Source organism: Oryzias latipes, chromosome 7 (assembly GCF_002234675.1).
Source record: "Oryzias latipes chromosome 7, ASM223467v1".
NCBI lineage: Eukaryota > Metazoa > Chordata > Actinopteri > Beloniformes > Adrianichthyidae > Oryzias > Oryzias latipes.
In genome coordinates, this window is record NC_019865.2 from 19,264,460 (window position 1) to 19,283,372 (window position 18,913).

An 18,913-nucleotide genomic window follows, 5' to 3' on the forward strand; every position below is an offset into this window, starting at 1 on the left:
AAGCATCTTTTGAATCTATTCAAAGAATACAAAGAATACATTCTCTTCTTCAAAGTCAACACTGCGTAGGTGAAAAAACGGTTAAAATGGTTAATTTGTTGGGCAAATAAGGTGTATCCTAGATTCCTTCTCTTTTTTTTCAAACTTTATCAAACTATTTATTTTGTCTCAAAAGTTTTATTTAAGACAATCTCTAAGTACTCCGTACTTTTATTTTCTGTATTTAAAGCCACATCTAGATGAATGTCTAATAATGTATTAAGCCTACTGTACATTAGCATTTGGTTCTACTTAATAGCTCAAAACATGGCAACTTAAATTGTATTTTATCTTTATTTTTTCATGTTTTTCTTGACCTTTTTAATTGAACACAACACACTTGTGTCTTTTTGCTACTCTTTGTTGCCTAATGTTTTCTCAAAGATCTTAAGGAAATTATAATCTCTTCAAGACTTGCTGAGAAAAGGTTTTCAATCAGAAACAATTTGGAAAGAAGAGACCTGATTGTAGGAAAGTTGGAAAGGTTTTTGACATGCTCCATGATCTCTGATGCCCTCCCACCTGCCTGAATGACTACAGACTAGTAGCACTCACTCCGATCATTATGAAGTGCTTTGAGAGAGTGATGCTGACCCACATCCAGAGCAGCATTCCAGACACACTAGACCCCCTGCAGTACGCATACCGGCCCAAAAGGTCCACTCGGACGCCATTGCTGCAGCACTGCACACCTCCCTTTCACACCTGGAGAATAAAGACTCCTACATCAGGATGCTCTTTATTGACTACAGTTCTGCTTTCCCCACAAGCTCACCCACAAACTGTTCTCCCTTGGAATGCACCCCATCATCTGTGACTGGCTCCTGGACTTTCTTACTGGCAGGCCTCAGTCTGTCAGAATAGGGAACAGGACTTCAGCCAGCATCATCACAAACACTGGCACACCACAGGGCTGTGTTCTCAGCCCGATCCTCACACCCTGTTCACCCACGACTGTGTGGCCTCTCACAAGGACAACATCATCCTGAAGTTCGCCGACGACACCGCTGTGATAGGACGCATCACTGGCGGAGACGAAGCAGCCTACAGGAGGGAGGTGGCCAGTCTGGTGACATGGTGTGGGGACAACAACCTCACCCTCAACACAGACAAGACAAAGGAGATGATAGTGGACATGAGGAAGGAGAGGAGGAACCCTCATCAGCCGCTTCTTATCCGGGGTCTGGAAGTGGAGAGAGTGAGCAGCTTAAGATATCTGGGGGTCCACCTCAGCCAGGACCTCACCTGGACACTAAACACATCACAGCTGGTAAAGAAAGCTCATCAGCGGCTGTACTTTCTGAGGAGGCTGAGGAGGTTCGGCATGTCCCCAAAGATCCTCAGCAACTTCTACAGCTGCATGGTTGAGTCCGTTCTGACCAGCTGCATCACGGTGTGGTACGGCAGCTCTACCGCCATGGCCCGCAAACGCCTGCAGAGAGTAGTGAAGACTGCGTCCAAGATCACCAGGACTCCTCTTCCCTCGCTGCAGACGCAGGGTCTGCAGGAGAGCTGCCTCCATCATCAAGGACCCCACCCACCCGCAACAAGGACTGTTCACTTTCCTCCCCTCAGGATGGAGGTACAGGAGTGTGAAGTGCAGGACCACCAGATTTAGGAACTCTTTCTTTCCCTCTGCCATCAGACTCCTTAACAGCTGACTGGAGTCTGGAAAAACAAACTGCACCTTTGCTCGTCCTAATTGTTACTATTGTCATTGTCACTTTTGCACATTTGCACTTTTAGAACTGCCACTTGACATCTTGTGTTTTTGTGTGTATGATGTGAGTGAATTGTTTTGTGTCCTCTATACTTTTGGCATTTGGAGCAGACAGCAAAGAAAGAATTTCATTGTGCAGGGAAACCCGTTTCTTTACAGTGCATATGATAATAAACCCTTTGAATCTTGAATCTGAAAGTTATCTTTAGCAGAGACAGCTAATAGAGACTTTTTTTTTCTTTTTACAGATGCAGCCTCTAAGGATTGTCAACACTCAGCCATTCTTTAGCCAGCTCTCAGCCAGCATAGTTCTCCAGCCTCCCCAGGACCTGGCAGTGAACCAGCTGAGATTTGAACGACTCATGCATGAAGCAGCTGGCAGTTTTAACTGGCTGCACTGGTAAGAGATTGAAGAAAATGTTTTCTGGGTCATGAGGGAGAAAAAAAGACGAGGAAGCATAAGTTAGCATAATGAATGGCATCCTGCGTGTTTTTTGGCAATCTTTGTGAGCTTTTCCTCAAGTTCCTCTGTTTGCCTAGTCTGCATTTGATTTGCATCACTCCAGCTTTTTCTTTATAAAAAATAAAATAAAATCGCTGTCTTTCATCACTTTTCTACACTTGTGTTCCCAGCTTCTAATAAAATGTTTTATTTAGTTAAACAATCTCTACTCTTGCAATGCATTCTGTCATATAAGGGCATCAGGGAATTGTCGTAATTTCAGTGTTGAATGAGTTTTACATTCCAGGGCTAAAAGCTTTGCCTGTGATCAAAATTACTTCAGTGATTTAGACACAGAGGTCTCATGGAGAGGTCCTGATGAGCTCTAAAGTCTGAAACTGAGACATTAGACCATCCATATGAGTCACAACCAACCATTTGTAAGCTTCAATCCAGTCCACACTGAAGCCGTCCCTCAAGTCACCTGCACTGATCCTTAGAATAAATAAACCATGTGCACAGCAGTGCAGCTAGCCTTTGCTATTTTCAGCGTCACTGTCCTTGCTCTCCCATCCTTCTCCCAGAGTCCAAGATGTCCTTATAAGAACTGTAGAACTGTCTCCGCCTCTCAGGCTGTTTATGTGAGAATGTTCTCTGGTATCATGAAGATACTGTGAGCCTGAACCAAAGAAGGTTAGACGTGTCATTTAGCATTCCTTTAAAGTCATTTGCATTGTCATGTTTGAGTGGTTGATGTACAGATGCTGTATGAAAGGAGGCAGAGTGGTTTAAAATAGAATAGTGTTGCACTGGAGCCCTCCTGCTGTGATGTTAAGTCTTCCTGCTGACAGATGGCCTTTGTTCTGTTGTGAACACTGTGCACGGTCGACGCAAAAACTCCTTCCACTCAGTGCTTAGGGATGGTCAGCACTAATTACGACATGTTCAGCACTTTGGTGTAAAAAATCCTTTTGATCCCTTGTGACCATCTGCACTAGTTCATCACTGTGCTGTTGTGAAAAGTTTAGTGGCTTTTAGCAAGTCACAACGTTTAGTTTCACTCTGCCTCACAATGTTTCTTTTGAAACTCTGGGCTCATAATTTAAGGAGTCAAACAGGAGTATCATGGAAACATGGAGAACAAAGAGGAGGGCATGTAGAGGAGTGATGTATTGTAAGAACAGGTAAGAAACAGGGCCTTAAGGAAAGGGCAGGGCATGGCATGAAAACACAACGAGAAATGACACGCTCATGGGAGCCGATGAGGAAAAATGCTCTGTGCAGGACTTGTGATGAAGCAAGAACGCAGAGATATTTGGAAAAAAAAGAACAGAGGAAGATGAAAGGACAAGAGAAGTGACAAAACTTTGCAGCTGGACCACATGAGGAGACATGACAGCTGCTGCTCTGACCTGAGAGTGACAGGCTGATGTGAGTAGCAGCTTTACCTTTTTTTTAAAGGAAATCTTTAGGAATTTCAGGCGTGAAACTAGCAAATAGATGACAAGACTGGCTATGAAAATAATTATTTTTTTCAAAAAAAAATGAAACTACACTAAAATTGAGCCAAAATGTACTTACATAGACCAAAGAATCAATAATCTTTATCAAATGCATTTGGAACAGCAGCAAATGCAATTACAATGGGTTTTTTTTGAGCATTTTTAGTGACACATGCTCCTTCTTTAGAACGCTGCTGATTTAGGATCATTCCAGCAGTCTGAGAAAAAAATCACTGTAGGAAAATTAATTACCAGTTGTTCAGTTGTTTATTTTGAAAGTTCTTCTCAATTATTGTGTTAGGCTGTTGGCAAATGGAAAACTGAAAGAGACAATGTTTTTTTAAACATATGCACTAAAACCTGGAATAAAACATACAGAGTTGACACTTAAAGTTCCTTCAATTGGACCCTTCAATGTCTCTGCTGCCATCCAACTCACAAATGATGAAATACATAAATGGGTTAATCCTCTGTGTTGTCTCATCTTTTCTATCAAGCGCAACTTGTAAAAAGCTACAAATGCATGTTGCTTCTTGAGACTCGACAGCAGCGATCAGACTACAGAAATTATAGCGCGACTGTCATGACAGCAGGGAGCTGAGAGTTCACAAACTTACATCTATTCCTAAGGTGAAGCTGTCATAAACAAAAAAAATCAAATCAAGCAAAGCTCTGTCAAAACTCACTCAGTCAGGCTTTGGTGGAATTCATTGCCAAGAGCATTTAAAAAAACCCCAAACCACTCTGCGGTCTTTACCAGAAATACCTAAGAGCCCAATTAGCAGTGATGATTCCCTTCAAACACAGAGGAGCTCTGGAAGCTGTCGATAACTCTGTTGGAACTACTGGAGCATTCCTTTATCTGTCAAAGTAACACTCTGAGTGATAGAAGTATTTTGACTGAAAAAAGTAGAGTTTTATTTTACCCGAGGACAGGGACAGCGCTGTCTCTGCTGCAAGTCTTTCTCCAAAGTCGTCATGGGAATTAATGTCAAGCTAACAAGCGTGTTATGAAAAATGGCAGTGGATGACAACAGCCTGAAATGTTGATAGAAAAACAGCTTTGGCTGCTTTAAGCAGTTTTCTCTCCTCCTTTGGTTAATAATCAGTCAAAACTGTTTATTGTGGCTTGAACTGCTGGGTTGTTTCTTTATTTTTAGTATAGATCTGTTAAATTCCTGTCAGAAGACAAATGAATCCAAGGATACTTTGTGAAATTAGAAACAGCACTTATACCTGCTCTCTCCAACAACTTTAATGAGGTGCGCCTGTGCAAAGTGTTCAAAGGCATTCTAATCAGCTGTTGACACGACCCTTGTTGTAATTGTGTATGCTTTTTCTTTTAATTTGTTTCCTGTATATTGAACATTGTGTGCGGCCTAAAAGTTCTTTTTGTATGTGTGTAGGTTCTTTGTTTTGTTTCAAGTGATCTGGTTTGCTGCAATAAGACCTTGTGGCTGCACTGGATTGGAGGATGAGAGACTGGTGCCGGCTCAGGATTGTAGGGAGGAAGATTGGTGGCTGCACGTGATTGGAGGGAGGGATTTTGAATACCTGGCATCCCCACTTCCCCCTGGGTGTGTTTCTGGCTGAAGTTTCTGTCCCTCTGCCTTAGTTGCAAAGCAGTAGAGGTAAACTGCCATTTTGTTAGACTCTTTTCTCCATTTTTTGTTAGGTTCAGGGTAACAGGTCAAACTCTGTCATTTATTTTCCTAGTGTTTGACTGGATGTCAGAGAGCATTTAACATTTCAGTTTTGTTTATTTTGGCCGTGGTTCACACTGAAGTTTTTTTTTTTTTAAATGGTTTATTTCAAGCAATCAAATAGAAATGATACACAAAAGCAATATAATCATCAGTTATACATTCATACAGTAACTAATGAAACTTAGGATAATTAGGCATATTAATATATATTGCTTGAAAGGGAGTGGAAGGAAGCGAACTTGTATAATCCCACCCCGTTAGTTAGAAGCCTCCATTTTTCTTTTGTTATATTTACATCTGGGACAATAAACTTTTCTATTATTTTCCCAGGAGAATATGTTAAAAAGTTGTCAAAATATTATTCAATTTAAACGGATGTATAAAGCTAAAAAAATTAGTTTGTACAAATTTGACTGTTGAATGGAATTTTTGGAATGTATGTATTAAATGAATGGAATGTATTTACTGTGTAGTGGAACTGTATATTGTGAAATCTGAGCACAGGTGATGGTGTGAGAAATGTAAATGTAATGTTTAAAAGGGAGCAGACAATTATAAGAATTGTATTCTTCAATTCTGCTACCTTCTAATCATGAAAATGTTCAATATGTAAGAGAAACATGTTAACATTTGATCATCAATTTTCATGAAAGGATCAAATAAATAAATGAAATGAAAAAAAAATGAAAAATGAAAAAACAGTAAATTGTCTTGGCCGCATTATTAAATATTTTTAGTGGTTTGAGTGCTTACTTATTAGCATTGGGGTTCATTTTTCTCTTATGCCCCACATCTCTAGACATGAGGTGGATAACAGCTGTCCATCTTAAATTCTGCTTCTTTAGGGTGAGAGTTTATTCGTTTTTGGATTGAAACCAGCTGAATGTTAACGTCTCATCTATTTCCGTTTAGCTGAGTTGATTGATGTGAGAGTATGAGGAATGAAAATCCCACCAAAAACAGTAATTGGTAGAATTAGGATTATAAAGGGGCATCGATAAATACAGAAAAATTCAAGTTGGATTAAAATGTTTTCTCTTAGTGCTACTTTACTGTCATTGTTAATAAGCTATACGAAGCAGATCAGTTGTCACTCAATGAAAAAGGTCAGGAAATTAAAAAAAATACCTCTAAAAAATGAAGAAAATGCTTTAAAAGAACAGTGGAGATTAGTAAACATGTCACTGATCAAAAACACGTGTTTTCTTCTTTACTACTATAGGAAATGTTCATGTTATCAAATTGATTAAAATAGGCATAATTATTGTGATCAAATGCATCATAAACAAAGCATATTTCTTCATTGATTTCTTATAAAGGCTCAATTTGTGACAAAAATTCTTGCAAATGATCAAAATGTAAGCAATGCACCTGTGTACCATGAACCTTTGGTGTAGAATTATGCTAAATTCAGGACTGAATTTTTTTCATATTTAGATCATTTCTTATCTTACAGGTTTATCAAATTTTCATTCATCATTCATTCATTTTCTATACTGTTTTTTTCCCTTTTGGAGTCACAGGGCTGCCGGAGCCTATCCCGGCCACTTATGGGCGAAGGCAAGGGACACCCTGGACAGGTCGCCAGTCTGTCGCAGGGTAGAATGTCCACAATCACACATCCATTCACTCTGACAGCCATACCTATGGTCAATTTAGAGTTGCCAATCAACCTATGAAGCATGTGTATGGACAGTGGGAGGAAGCCGGAGACCCCGGAGAGAACCCACACCTGCACGGGGAGAACATGCAAACTGCACACAGAAAGGTCCCCCGTTGATGTTGTTTTTCATGTCCCCCAGCCGGGACTTGAACCGGCTGGGGGGCGGTTTTGAACCTCTTGCTGTGAGGCAATAGCGCTAACCACTGCGCCACCGTGCGGCCTTTATCAAATTCATCCTTTTAATTTTTATAAAGTTTGTAACAATCACTCATGTGTCACAGTACAGAATAATATATAAACAGGTGGTTCTAATTGTTTGACCATAAAAGGAGGGACAAAACACCAATTTTCCACAATTGAGCTCAAGTTAATGGGTGTGCTGTGTGCTTCTTATGCAGCCCTCTGCCATACATTAATTTGATATATTCCAAGAACATAAAACAAAATTGGTCTTTAATTTGATTTAGAAAAAAATCTCAGTGCAGTGTTCTGCTGAACCTTTTCTTTGTTGTTTTTTTAAACAACTTTAAAAGTTTTCATGCGACCAAAATAAAGACCACAAAACTTTTTTTCTGATTAACATTTTCTGACAGTACACACTTTCTAAATGTATTAGCACAAATACATTTAAAAAATGATAATTAAAAGTCATAATAGGTGTAAATTTTATATGCATTATCACAAAAGCCTGTAATAAATTCAAATCTTTATTTTTTTGAGGCACATTTATCACAAAAGAACCAGGACCAACTTATTCCGAAGACAACTAAAACAGAACTCATTTTGCAAGCGGCTTCAGGGAGTTTATTTTCATTATCCTGGTACCTTTTTTCTTGGTATGATCCTTTTAAAAAAGATCAGTCAGTTGGCATTGGAATCTCTTTCATCAAGCCTCAAAATGAAATGATGTAAAGATTAACAATGCCGACCATCAAAGACGGTCTTCAAAGGAAGGCTGTTTTACTGTTTTGGGAGCTGAGATGGGGTGAACATTAGAAAAAGCACTTGAGAAGGGAAAAATAATGGCCTCAAATCTTTCTAGGGAGAACCCCTTGCTACAGTCACCTCTTTTTTGTTTGATGTTTTTTTTTCCCTGAACCTCTATTCTCTCTTTTTTCTGAGATACGGGGGTCTTAGTACTAGAATCACTGCTGGACTCATAATTTCACCACCACATAAATTATCCACCTCTCTCATTTCAAGAGAAGCAGAAAGGTCAGTAAGATGCTAGACAAGGAATTAAGTTAACACACACAGACGCACAAATGTCAACACGCACACACACATGATACAAACAACAATTTATATGATTTATCTGTGTCTACTTTATATTCCAGTGCTGGTAAGAATTGCCAAAGCAGAAGTGATCAAATATTTGAAAGGATGGGGTCACAAGCAGAATCTGCTGGGAATCTTGGAAAGGCGAATTCTTGAGGAAAATGTTTGGGCTTAAGGAGACCAATGGCTACTAAAGTGCTAAAGCTCATTGCAGCTCATCACACAACTCTCACCTCAAAAGGCTGTTTACCCTATGCGTGACAGCTATTTCACAGCTATTTTCTTCTAATCTTTTTCTAAAACTGACTAAGCACACTTTTTTTTTTTAAATATGTGAGACCAGTGCTGAACTTTCTTCTTGCCCCCGCAGACCCTGAGGAATTGTTAAGGTTGGAGTTAGAGTTAGGTTAATAAGTCTGACCATGAATTATGTGTTGCCAAAGAGAATTTCCATTAGTTTTTGTGCTTGGTCGCATATAAATATGCGCAAATAACATCTGCCATTTTTTTCCCATCATGTCCATTTCCAGCAGCTGAGGAGAAACTGCAAAATGTTTGTGCTGGACAGATTTGACTGTAACAAACTCCAAAAACTGAATCTTAAGACAGTAAAAGACCTCTGTTTAAGAAAAAAAAGTTTTTTTTCTGTCTTACAGGATAAATAATCTCAAAAAGAAAGTTTTTCAGTAGCAAAAAAGATATAGTTTTGAAGCCAGCATTTTTATTTTTATTAGGTACACGCACACTTTTAAAAACCATCATCCTTTTTCGAAAGCTATTATGGTTTTCTTTGTATTGACCCTTTTTTTTTAAATTATGTACGTAATTATATGAGGTACCACAGATATCAAGAGGAGTCTTTACTGCCTTGTGTTTTTGAGCAGAGGTTTAGGAAAGGCGGCTCTCTGAAAGAAACAAAGTCCTGAGTTTTAAAGGTCAGTGAAACCACACTGATCAGACAGATTAATTACACCAACTAAAGCACACTCACAGTTTTACCTCTAAAAATAAAGTTTAAAGGTCTTTTTGGGGCATTAGTTTAAAAAAAACTACATTAATGCATTGGTTTTAAATTGTAGACAGACCCATAACATTCCATCAAATGACTCTGCTTGCACCGAGCGAGGCCATGGAAAATGGCACACAACAACCGATTTTCCTTCAAAGCTCCAACAGCAGATCTGACACGCCGTGTGAAGAGCTGCTCTTTGATGTCATTGTCTGCGAGTGCTTGTTAGCCTGTTCCCAGGTTGATGCTTGTGCTGTACAGTCCAGCCTATGGGGAGTGACACTCTGAAGATCAAGAATAAATAAATAACGGCACATTGTTCTGGCGAGGTTCATGACTTGAGAAGGGATGATTGCTGTTGACTACCAACCACTGCCTTATGCCTAATGTAGCAACGACTATGAAACAGAATTATGAATTTGGTTACATCTAGGTCAAGTGTCAGCCATGCCAATAAATAAATCCTTCGGATAAGCTTAATTAGAAAGAAGTCAATAATTATTTTCTAAAAATAACTTATTTGTCACCTTATTACATCTTTACAGCCAGGTCATGATATGAGACTAGCAAATGTAATGCCATGGTCCAGATGAATACTCAACTCTTATTGGCTGCAGGGTGTTCATTATCACTGTATAATGAAGTGACCCAAATGTTCTATATTATTTCACTGGCCTAAAACTAACCCTTGGAACAAAGGTTTATGTGTAATTTTATTATTAATTCATTAAAAGAAAATGTTTGTTTTCTGATAAGGATCAGAGTTAATGGCTGATTGTCTTACATAAAAACCGATCTAGGAAACTATTTGTGAACTTTGAAACAAACTTTTGCTTCATCATCTGGACGAAAACTAGCAGTAAGACATGAGCTTTCTCTCTGAAATGATTCCGTGTTTAACTTCTCATGACGGTCAGCACGTATACCACTTTTCTCCGCTGCGGCAGAGTGAGATCTGTGCTGGCGCGGAGGCCGTTACCATGACAACACGCTGGCACTGCATGTCAAACAGTCCGCTTCTTGTAAAAATAGGATTTAAACATAACAAACCATTAGACAAAATTGTTAATATTTCATATTTAGAATTTTACATTATCAGAAATTACTGGACCTCAGGGAATCTGCTATCCTTGGGCGATTCATGCCTCTGCATCGTCCATTAATTATTATTATTATTATTTTTTTAAACTTGTCCTGTCCAACAGCTGAGCAAGCAGATCAGAGCTGAAGGCCTCTTGTGTTGGACAGATTCTACTGTTACAATAGGGGTTTATGGATCTTAAGACAGAGTGTTTATCTGTATAAACCCCTTTTGTATTTGAGGCTAAGCTTTATTTATAATAATTATATTTGTATACAGTCTTGTTGGACCAGACAGAAGGAAAGAAGAAGGAAAGAAATAGAGTGTTATGTTAAAGTGTGGGGATAAGGGGTTAGAATGGGGGGAGATGGGGGGGCAGTCGATAATACAAAGTTGAAACATAAGAGTGTTATAAGTAAATTGCATGACTTAGTTCACACATCAACAAATAGCCTGCACACAACTATTTACAGGTTAGAAGTATATTCATACATTCATGATGGGAGATTTATCTCACAAGACTGGTGAACAGACACATGTACCCACAAGATTTGCATTACCAATATTCTTGAAGAGGGGTGTAAAAACAATACTCATGCTTATATTTGTGCAAAGGTGAATGAGCAGGTGGGTTGAGTGAATGTGTGCTTCTTAGAGTGTATCTTGATCACACTGACTGCTCCAGCAAAGGCATGAGGCCTGGCACCCCACACCCCATAGCCAGAGGCAGACAGCGCAATCGTCCATTAATTTCTAATAATGGACACCTCATTGGGCATTATCCCCTACATAAAGGCCCTCATTTGTCAGAAATAAAGACAGGCAAAATGTACACGTAAATGGACTGGAGCGGGAAATAACGCTAAACATGTAATAATTAATTTAAAATACCTTTTTAAATTAGAAATAAAGATGACTTCATCACAATTTTTGCTTTGGGTTATGGTGATTTATTTACTGTGGCACATCAAGTTAAAAGGAAATCTTTATGTGCATAAAGGTTTCCTCATTTGCCAAAAAAACAATATAATGACTACACCAGCTTATGATGACATTAAATCTGCAAAAGAAACCATCAAACTGAATTCAGTCTAGTCCAAATAAAAGAACAATTTGCTGATTTAAATTCTGTGTAAATACATTTGCAGCCACTTCAGTTTTTGCGAGGGCCAAATTAAACCGCATGCTTTTATTCTGAAGCAGCTCTGCTCCTGTGTTGCACGGCTGACTGACATCTGCTGCCGATGAGGGGTGTGGTCCTGTGTTTTAAAGAATAAAAATGTCATAAGCATGTAGACTAGATACAAATATTTCATTTTTTAATTCAATTCACAGTTATTTGCAAAAAAAAATGAAAATGATGGCATTTTCCTCATTTTTGAGTCCTTGACAGAAAAAGTGAAGAAAAAAAGGCAAAGACGCAGAAAAAGCCAAAGTAATTCACCAATTCAGGTTTTAGATACTGTAAGGCTTTTCTTATTGAAGCAGGAACTTGAGAGCACACATGCAAAATATCCTCCATACTCAATCCTCATTGTCAGGAATAATCAAAAACCCATATCCATTTAATTGTGGGTTAAATTTTTTTGTTGAGATCAAGCAGTTTGGTTGATGACTTTTCAAAGTTTTGTTATAGAAAACCTGTGTATTTTAAAGTTTAATCATTTTTCAATGTACCTAGAACTTTCTGTTTTGCCTCTAACACAGACATAAAACCCAATAGGCCCTGCATATTACCTCAAATGAATGGATTGCAGGGGAAAATAGTGTTAAGTGCCTCACTCAAAGACACGTGTCCGTGCAGACTGTCAAATTCAGGAGTCAAACTACTCTATCAAACAGACGACTATTGTACCCCTGAAGTAAGGATTAGAAAAAAGAAAATATTACTTTGAAGGCTGGATATGATTTTGTAGCTCTAATGTTGGCCTGCAGTTGGAATAAAGCATTTACCTGCTCATACAGACGAGCAGTGACACATCACTATGACCGAAGGCGGTGAGAACGCAGAAGCTATAGTCTGGCGAGAAAACATTGCAGCTCTCCTTTGATTCCACTGCCAGGTCTGCTCATTGTGGGCTTGAACATTCAGAAAACACCACTGACAGTGTTCACTACATGATTTTCTAAATCTTCTTTACACTTTTACAATATTTAAGCTGTCATTGACCATTAAAAGTGAAAGAAATTATTTTACTGACTCAAAAGGTGTCATTATATAATACTACAGTTTTGCATTGATGTAACTTCCTGAATTTTCTGACCGTTCATTGCCCTTCAGTGTGCTGAGCCCAGGGCAGGATAACAGAGCGGTGGAGCATAGCTCTAAACCTCTGATACACCTCAGTACTGATGCCAGTGGAAAAGCCAACACAGTGGAAAACAATCCTCCTAACAACAGGCCTGCTGTCACTCAGCTGATTATGTGATGCCACTTTGGTTTCCTTAAGGGGAACAGCTGTGGTTTAATGAAGACATGTTTTCCCTCTGATATGTGGCACCGCAGATACGAGAAGAACACTAACGACGAACCCAACAGAGGAAATGAACTGTCTTTGATTCCTGGGACCAAGTATCTGAAGACATGTCTTTCCTTTCTATAACTAACTGAGCTCATGAGCGTAAATAATAGAGTGGGGAAATCTGCAACATAAGGACTGCATTACATTTGAGTAATTCATTGTGAGTACACTTGAAAAGAATACAATGCAGCCTCTGAGGGATCTGCATGCTTGTTTATATTTCTGAACTCACATCATCATATGCTAAGTCCTGAATAATTCTTGAAGTCAACCCTCAACTTAAGAAATGATAAGATGCCATAATTTAGTTTGTCGTCTAACATGTATAGTTAGCACTGACCCAGAATGAATGTATGTTATGTAAACATATTGCTATTCTTTATCTTTTCTTTAGAATATGTAGAAGTGTGAATATTTACGTGACACAACAGATGGGGGAACAATGAACATAACAAACATAAAAGCATGAGAGGGAAATATATAAAACTAAAAACACTTTAGGCTTGTGGAAATGTAAATTTCTCAAAGAATACTATCTGAAAGACATAACTTGAATTATTGGTTTTGGATTAAAAAAGATCAAGTATTCCCAGCTTAAGAGCAAGGTTTTGATGTTTTGTTACATTTCATGCTTGAATTTCACATCAAATTTCTAACTTGTATTTTTCTTTTTCTTTTTGTACCATCATGGGTCAAAGCTGCAGCTCTTAGTTAAGTCAAATCTAAGTATGGTTGGCTAAAGTTAGCCTGGTGCAATATCTGTGTGGGTGGACATTAATAATGAATTATAATATCACTTCCATTTCACTGACTACACATCAATCAGGCAGCTGAGGTGCTGACTTTAGCTGCTGCATGGTCCCATCTGTGATGTGAGCATTTGCAGGATGACAAACGCTCACAAGCAGAATCCCCGTTCTGCTGGTTTCATTTCTCTAAAACTGGCTCCACGTCACTGACTAACAAGTTTGCTCCCTAGATAGTCCGTTGTATTCAGACGTGGGTTTAGTGAATGGACGAATGAATGAGTTCTAGTTACAGAGCCGAGGCTGTATTTGAACTCTACATTCACCTTCGCATTTATTCCAGTCTCCCATGAATGGACACTAAACAGTTAGCTTGATTTGGCCTTTAGATGCAGCCGTAAAGGCGTTATTTTCTGCTTTGGGAAAGAAAAGCGATGATGAATTGATGGCAAAGGGAGCGGAGAACAAGCTATGCAATTTTTAGTCCAGTGGGGAATTTTAATGTTAGACCCAGACAGGCAGACATCCATTATGTTATACATGTTCTGATGCATAAACAATGGCTAACTGAAAAACAGATAGAAAAAGTAAATGATATTTCAATAAAACTTTTTTTGTCATGTTTTAAATGTTGATTTTACAGATTCAGAGTCCATTTGGAGATCAGACTTACCACTTTGAAGTCCCCTGGTCTGCACTCTGTGCCGTGGAAGTGGCAGGACAGCAGCATGTCTTTAATGTCGTGACCTGTGCGGTCGTAGAATTCCCTCATGTTGAAGGGCCGCGGTTTAAAATTGTGGAAGTCAGCCTTAACCTTCAGACTCTCCAGAACGCTCTCCTCCACAAGGTGCACGTCTCGTATTTCATATCTAACAAAGGGAATTATGGGTTAGAGAAATTTCATTTGGCATGGATTCACATTAATAATTATGAGTAGGTTATAAAGCTGTTTTTTGTGTGCATGTGTGCTTTACACTTTCAAAAAAATGGTCAAGTAAAAAACAGAAAATAACAGCATTTGTTGCTTTTGTCGCTCTGAAATAAGTGAAAATGTTTATTGTGTTGTTCGTAATATAGTTCAGACACAGCCCCATAAACCTTGCTGGACAGTCGCTGCCATAACAGCAGCCTCCAGGCTAGAGCTTTGAATTCAAGACTCACTTTTCAGGATTCAAGAGAGAAAGAAGCGTTTCTGTTTGACTGTGTAGTTTTGGCCACGAGACGCCTGCTTAAATTTTTATGCGAGTTCTTAAACTGAATAACACCTTCAAACCTAAGATGCAATGAATTATTAAAGAAAGGGAATTTTTAGCAGTGGGGAAATCACAAGCGCCAGTTGAACAATGGAGTTAGCAGCCCAAAGCAGAACAAAACAACTACTGAGGAGCCCGTTTATGCTGTGTGAGGGGTGAGCTTCATCCTCAGGGTAACAAAGACAGATGAACTCGCACATCTTTTGAAGCGCTACACTTGTGTTAATGTCTGAACAGAAGAAAACAGAAACCACAAGAGCACGCGACTTCCACAGTAGACATCGTCACAAAGTCTTATCACTTTTTTGCCAGGCAACAGTTATAGCCACAAATAGTTGCGAGTTAAAGGCAGAGGAAGTAGGGGAGGTTATTGAATTTCCATGATCAAAACTCCATGTCATAATATCACACTGTCATGTAATTATATCATTGACATGTCGGTGGAAGGCACTCAAAGCTTTGCAAAATAATGAAAATGGACATTAAACCGCAGCACTAAACATTCAGCCACGGCCTCATAAAAATGGCTGCATTTTAATGAGCATGTTCACACACTTCTGTGACACGGGCTATAATGAGGGACGATGTGCTGCAGCAATGTGCCACAACAAAAAAAAACATTACTGATGCTTGGTAAAGCGCCATGTCAACTGCCTGTGTCACGCATCAGTTTTAGTTGCTAGTTTTGGATGCTGCTGCAGACCAGATGATAAAAAAAGAGACTCAGTAACAGTGTGAGGGTATACAGTTACAGAGAGATGAGGGTTTGTAAAGCTGCTGAAGTCTTAGAGTTTAGGAAAATAAATAGATGTAACTATGTTTTTTCTTTTGCACATAAGGGAAAATGCATCGTTTTTGAATTTTCTTTGGATATTTACTGACACCAATCATGTAACCACTATGTGGGCACAGTTAATGTCACCAATTTCTACTGGGATTTTTTCTAAATCAAAACATCCTCAAATACAGTTCAAGTTTAGCCACAGGAAACACGCAGTGTCTTGTTTTGAAAATCAAGCAGATTTTGTGTGATAAATGTATCACACAAACAGACTTTCTCTATGTCTGATCATGTTAAGATTTCACATTTGTCCTTAAGTGTTGAGTTGCCGTGCAAATCTGGCAGGATGTGTCAGGTGTGCCCACACCCACTGAGCAGAATACTAGTACAAATACTAATCCAGAGGTGGGCAAACTATGGCTCGGGGATCATATGCGGGCCTTTAATGATTTAATCTGGCACGCCAAACTGGAGTTAATTACATTGATAAACCTTATTGTTTTATTTTCTCTGTAAGTTTGGTATCTACCCACAGATGGTGCATTAACCTTTGTTTAGGTTCATTAGTTTCAGAAGATTTTGTTGTTTTTATGATGTTCATGTGTTGAGTTGGACAGTCATTCTTCCGATCATTCCAACACCACATAAATGCAGCATTTCTCTAAGTTTGTGTTTTTTCCTGAGGAACATCAACCCATTGGCACAATGGCAATAAAATATGATACAAAGGTCCATATGTCTCATTGGATTTTTTGTTTGAGAAAGATTAAAATTCCAAAATGTTCTGTTGTAAAATATATGCACATTGATTTTCAATTAAAATCAAAGCGTGTTTTTGTCCAGATTCCAATTTTTTTCTTTCACTTATGGGGTGGATTACCAAAACACAGTCCAGCCCTTCTGAAACATTTTAGAACCCTTTGTTGCCCACAAGTCAAAAGGTTTTCCCACCCCAGTACTAGACCCTGCAGCAAAACTTTTACTCTGAGTATTAAGACTAGTTCTGTCAAGTGCCAGAAATGTATTTTTAAGAAGGGGTAATATAAGATTTAGCAAGAAATCAAAAGAAATGCACATTATTCTTCCATTTTAGGCCGCCTATTTGATGTTTTGCCCCAAAACTCAGTTGTAAAAATAATTGGGGAATTTCTTTTTAAATAAGATCATTTTTAATGATCAATTTGAGTATTTGTAGTACAGATGAATGAAGAATAAATTGTTACTCACACAAAGTTTGGGTATCGCAATGCATAAGCACCTCATGCTAAGATGTAACAGGTGACTTGTTTTCTGTCACATATCTTAATGCATCTGTTGCTTTATATTTGTTTAGCCTTACTATCCCCTTTAACAGCCCAACCAAGAACAAAAAAATCAATGGAAACATGTTTTTTTCCACTTCTTTTGGCCTTAGCTGGGTAATACACACAATCAATGTCTTCAAAAATATGTTTTCAACCATTGGTTGAGCAGGCAGTTAAAGGGTTAAGGAGCTTTTAGAATAAAGGTTGGGGGGCAACTGAATCAGCTTTACACCCAGCATTATCTGTTAAAATGTAGCTATAATAATATATAATAGTGTAAATAATGAAACTTTCATATTGCCGAGCTCTCTTAAGGCTGGCCATGCCGTGCTGTGCCAAACAGAGAGCAAAATAGCTGTAAATGCTACTGCTGCCTACCCTCACTCTGATCTCACACCATGCTATTATTAAAAATGTCACCATTTTAATGGACTCACCAAAGAGCAGATTGCTACTAGCTTTTTTTTTTTTTTAACACCGCCTCAAATAAAAAGCTTTCTGAAAATTTCTCATATGAATGTACCCTTATGCAAGTCTGGCCTTTTATTGATCCTTGGTGAAAAATACTATCAAAACACTTTGTCTGTTTTCATGGATTTTATGAATAAGAATGAGCTTCAGGAGCTTGCCTTATTAAACCCAGGCCGGGTGACTTCAAAATACGTTTTTAAAGACACTTAGTTATTAAATCTCTCCAAAACCCAGAGGTATTTAGTCATTTCCATTTTCTTGAGGGTAAAAGGATGTCTGACTTTTAAAACCAAATCCATGGTAATCACTAAAAATAACTAACCGACCTCACCTAAGATGAAAACGCATGAACGGACTTTTGTACGTTTTACATCAAGCCGACCTATCTGAGATAGAAAAAAATTAAGAAATTCTCTTTTCACTGGCACTTTTATAACTCAGGACTGAAAAATTGATCGACAGTTTTAACAGTAACATTTTTAATTCTATAGTGACAGAAGAAATATTTCTGTGGTCATGATCAACTTGGAAAAACGAATAATAAATATGATCATGTAAAAAAGGAATTTCTGTACTGATCTGTGTTTTTGATGTTTGTTCTGCAATATTTTGTATTCTTATCATTAACAAGTGTAAAACTGATTTCATGCATTTTTTGATCTAATATGGCAACAAATCTGCACAAACATCTTGTGTTTGCCCTTTTCAAAACACACTGTTGGAAATAGCTGCCGCTCATTGCTGCAGCCAGAGTTTTAACAAGAACCAAAGGAACCCATCACACTCCTATTCTCAGGTTATTACTCTGGCTACCAGTATGTGGCGGGGTCCCGCCGAGAAAGGATGCAGAGGAGCCAAGGTGAGGAGGTTCTGTGTTTATTTCATAAACAGTTGCTACACGCAGGGCCATGCAGCACGCAGCACACTCTGTCACTCCTCTCTTTTCGCCACCTGCAGTGCTCACCTTTAAGTGGGATGCCACACCCACGGGGCGTTGCTCTCAATTCCCAGCCAGGCGGCACCACAGGTGGAAATTATAACATACAATGAATAACAAAACACATTATTACACAAACAATAAAATCCGGTGTGGCCTCCCCTCGGCATCTGACGGTGCCACACCGTCACACAGTAAAACACAGCATTGATTTTTTTTTAGCTCTGCTGCTAGTTTGTAAATCACTAAACGGTGTGGGACCCACACTTTTGTCCGATCCGAATGTGCCTCTCTAACCAAGCAAGGATCTGTGATCTACTGGAAAAAGGGAGAGACAGTGAGGATTTTGTCCTTTAGTTTTGCTTTTTTTAAATGCAAATGATGTTTTCTTGGTTCTTGTCACGTTTTTTCAGGTTCGCGGATCAAGTGAATCATCAACAGCTGTCTTCAATAGATGAA

The 18,913-nt window shown here is 38.7% G+C and overlaps 1 protein-coding gene across 1 annotated transcript in view; it reads right to left on the minus strand.

The window, feature by feature from the left end:
• The window catches only part of LOC101159102 (acid-sensing ion channel 1), a 60,189-nt gene that overhangs the window by 35,653 nt on the left and 5,623 nt on the right, over positions 1–18,913 (minus strand). Inside the window, exon 2 of the mRNA XM_004070815.4 lies at positions 14,382–14,577. Coding sequence (XP_004070863.1) covers positions 14,382–14,577 — 196 coding nt within the window. The remainder of the gene's footprint in view (positions 1–14,381; positions 14,578–18,913) is intronic.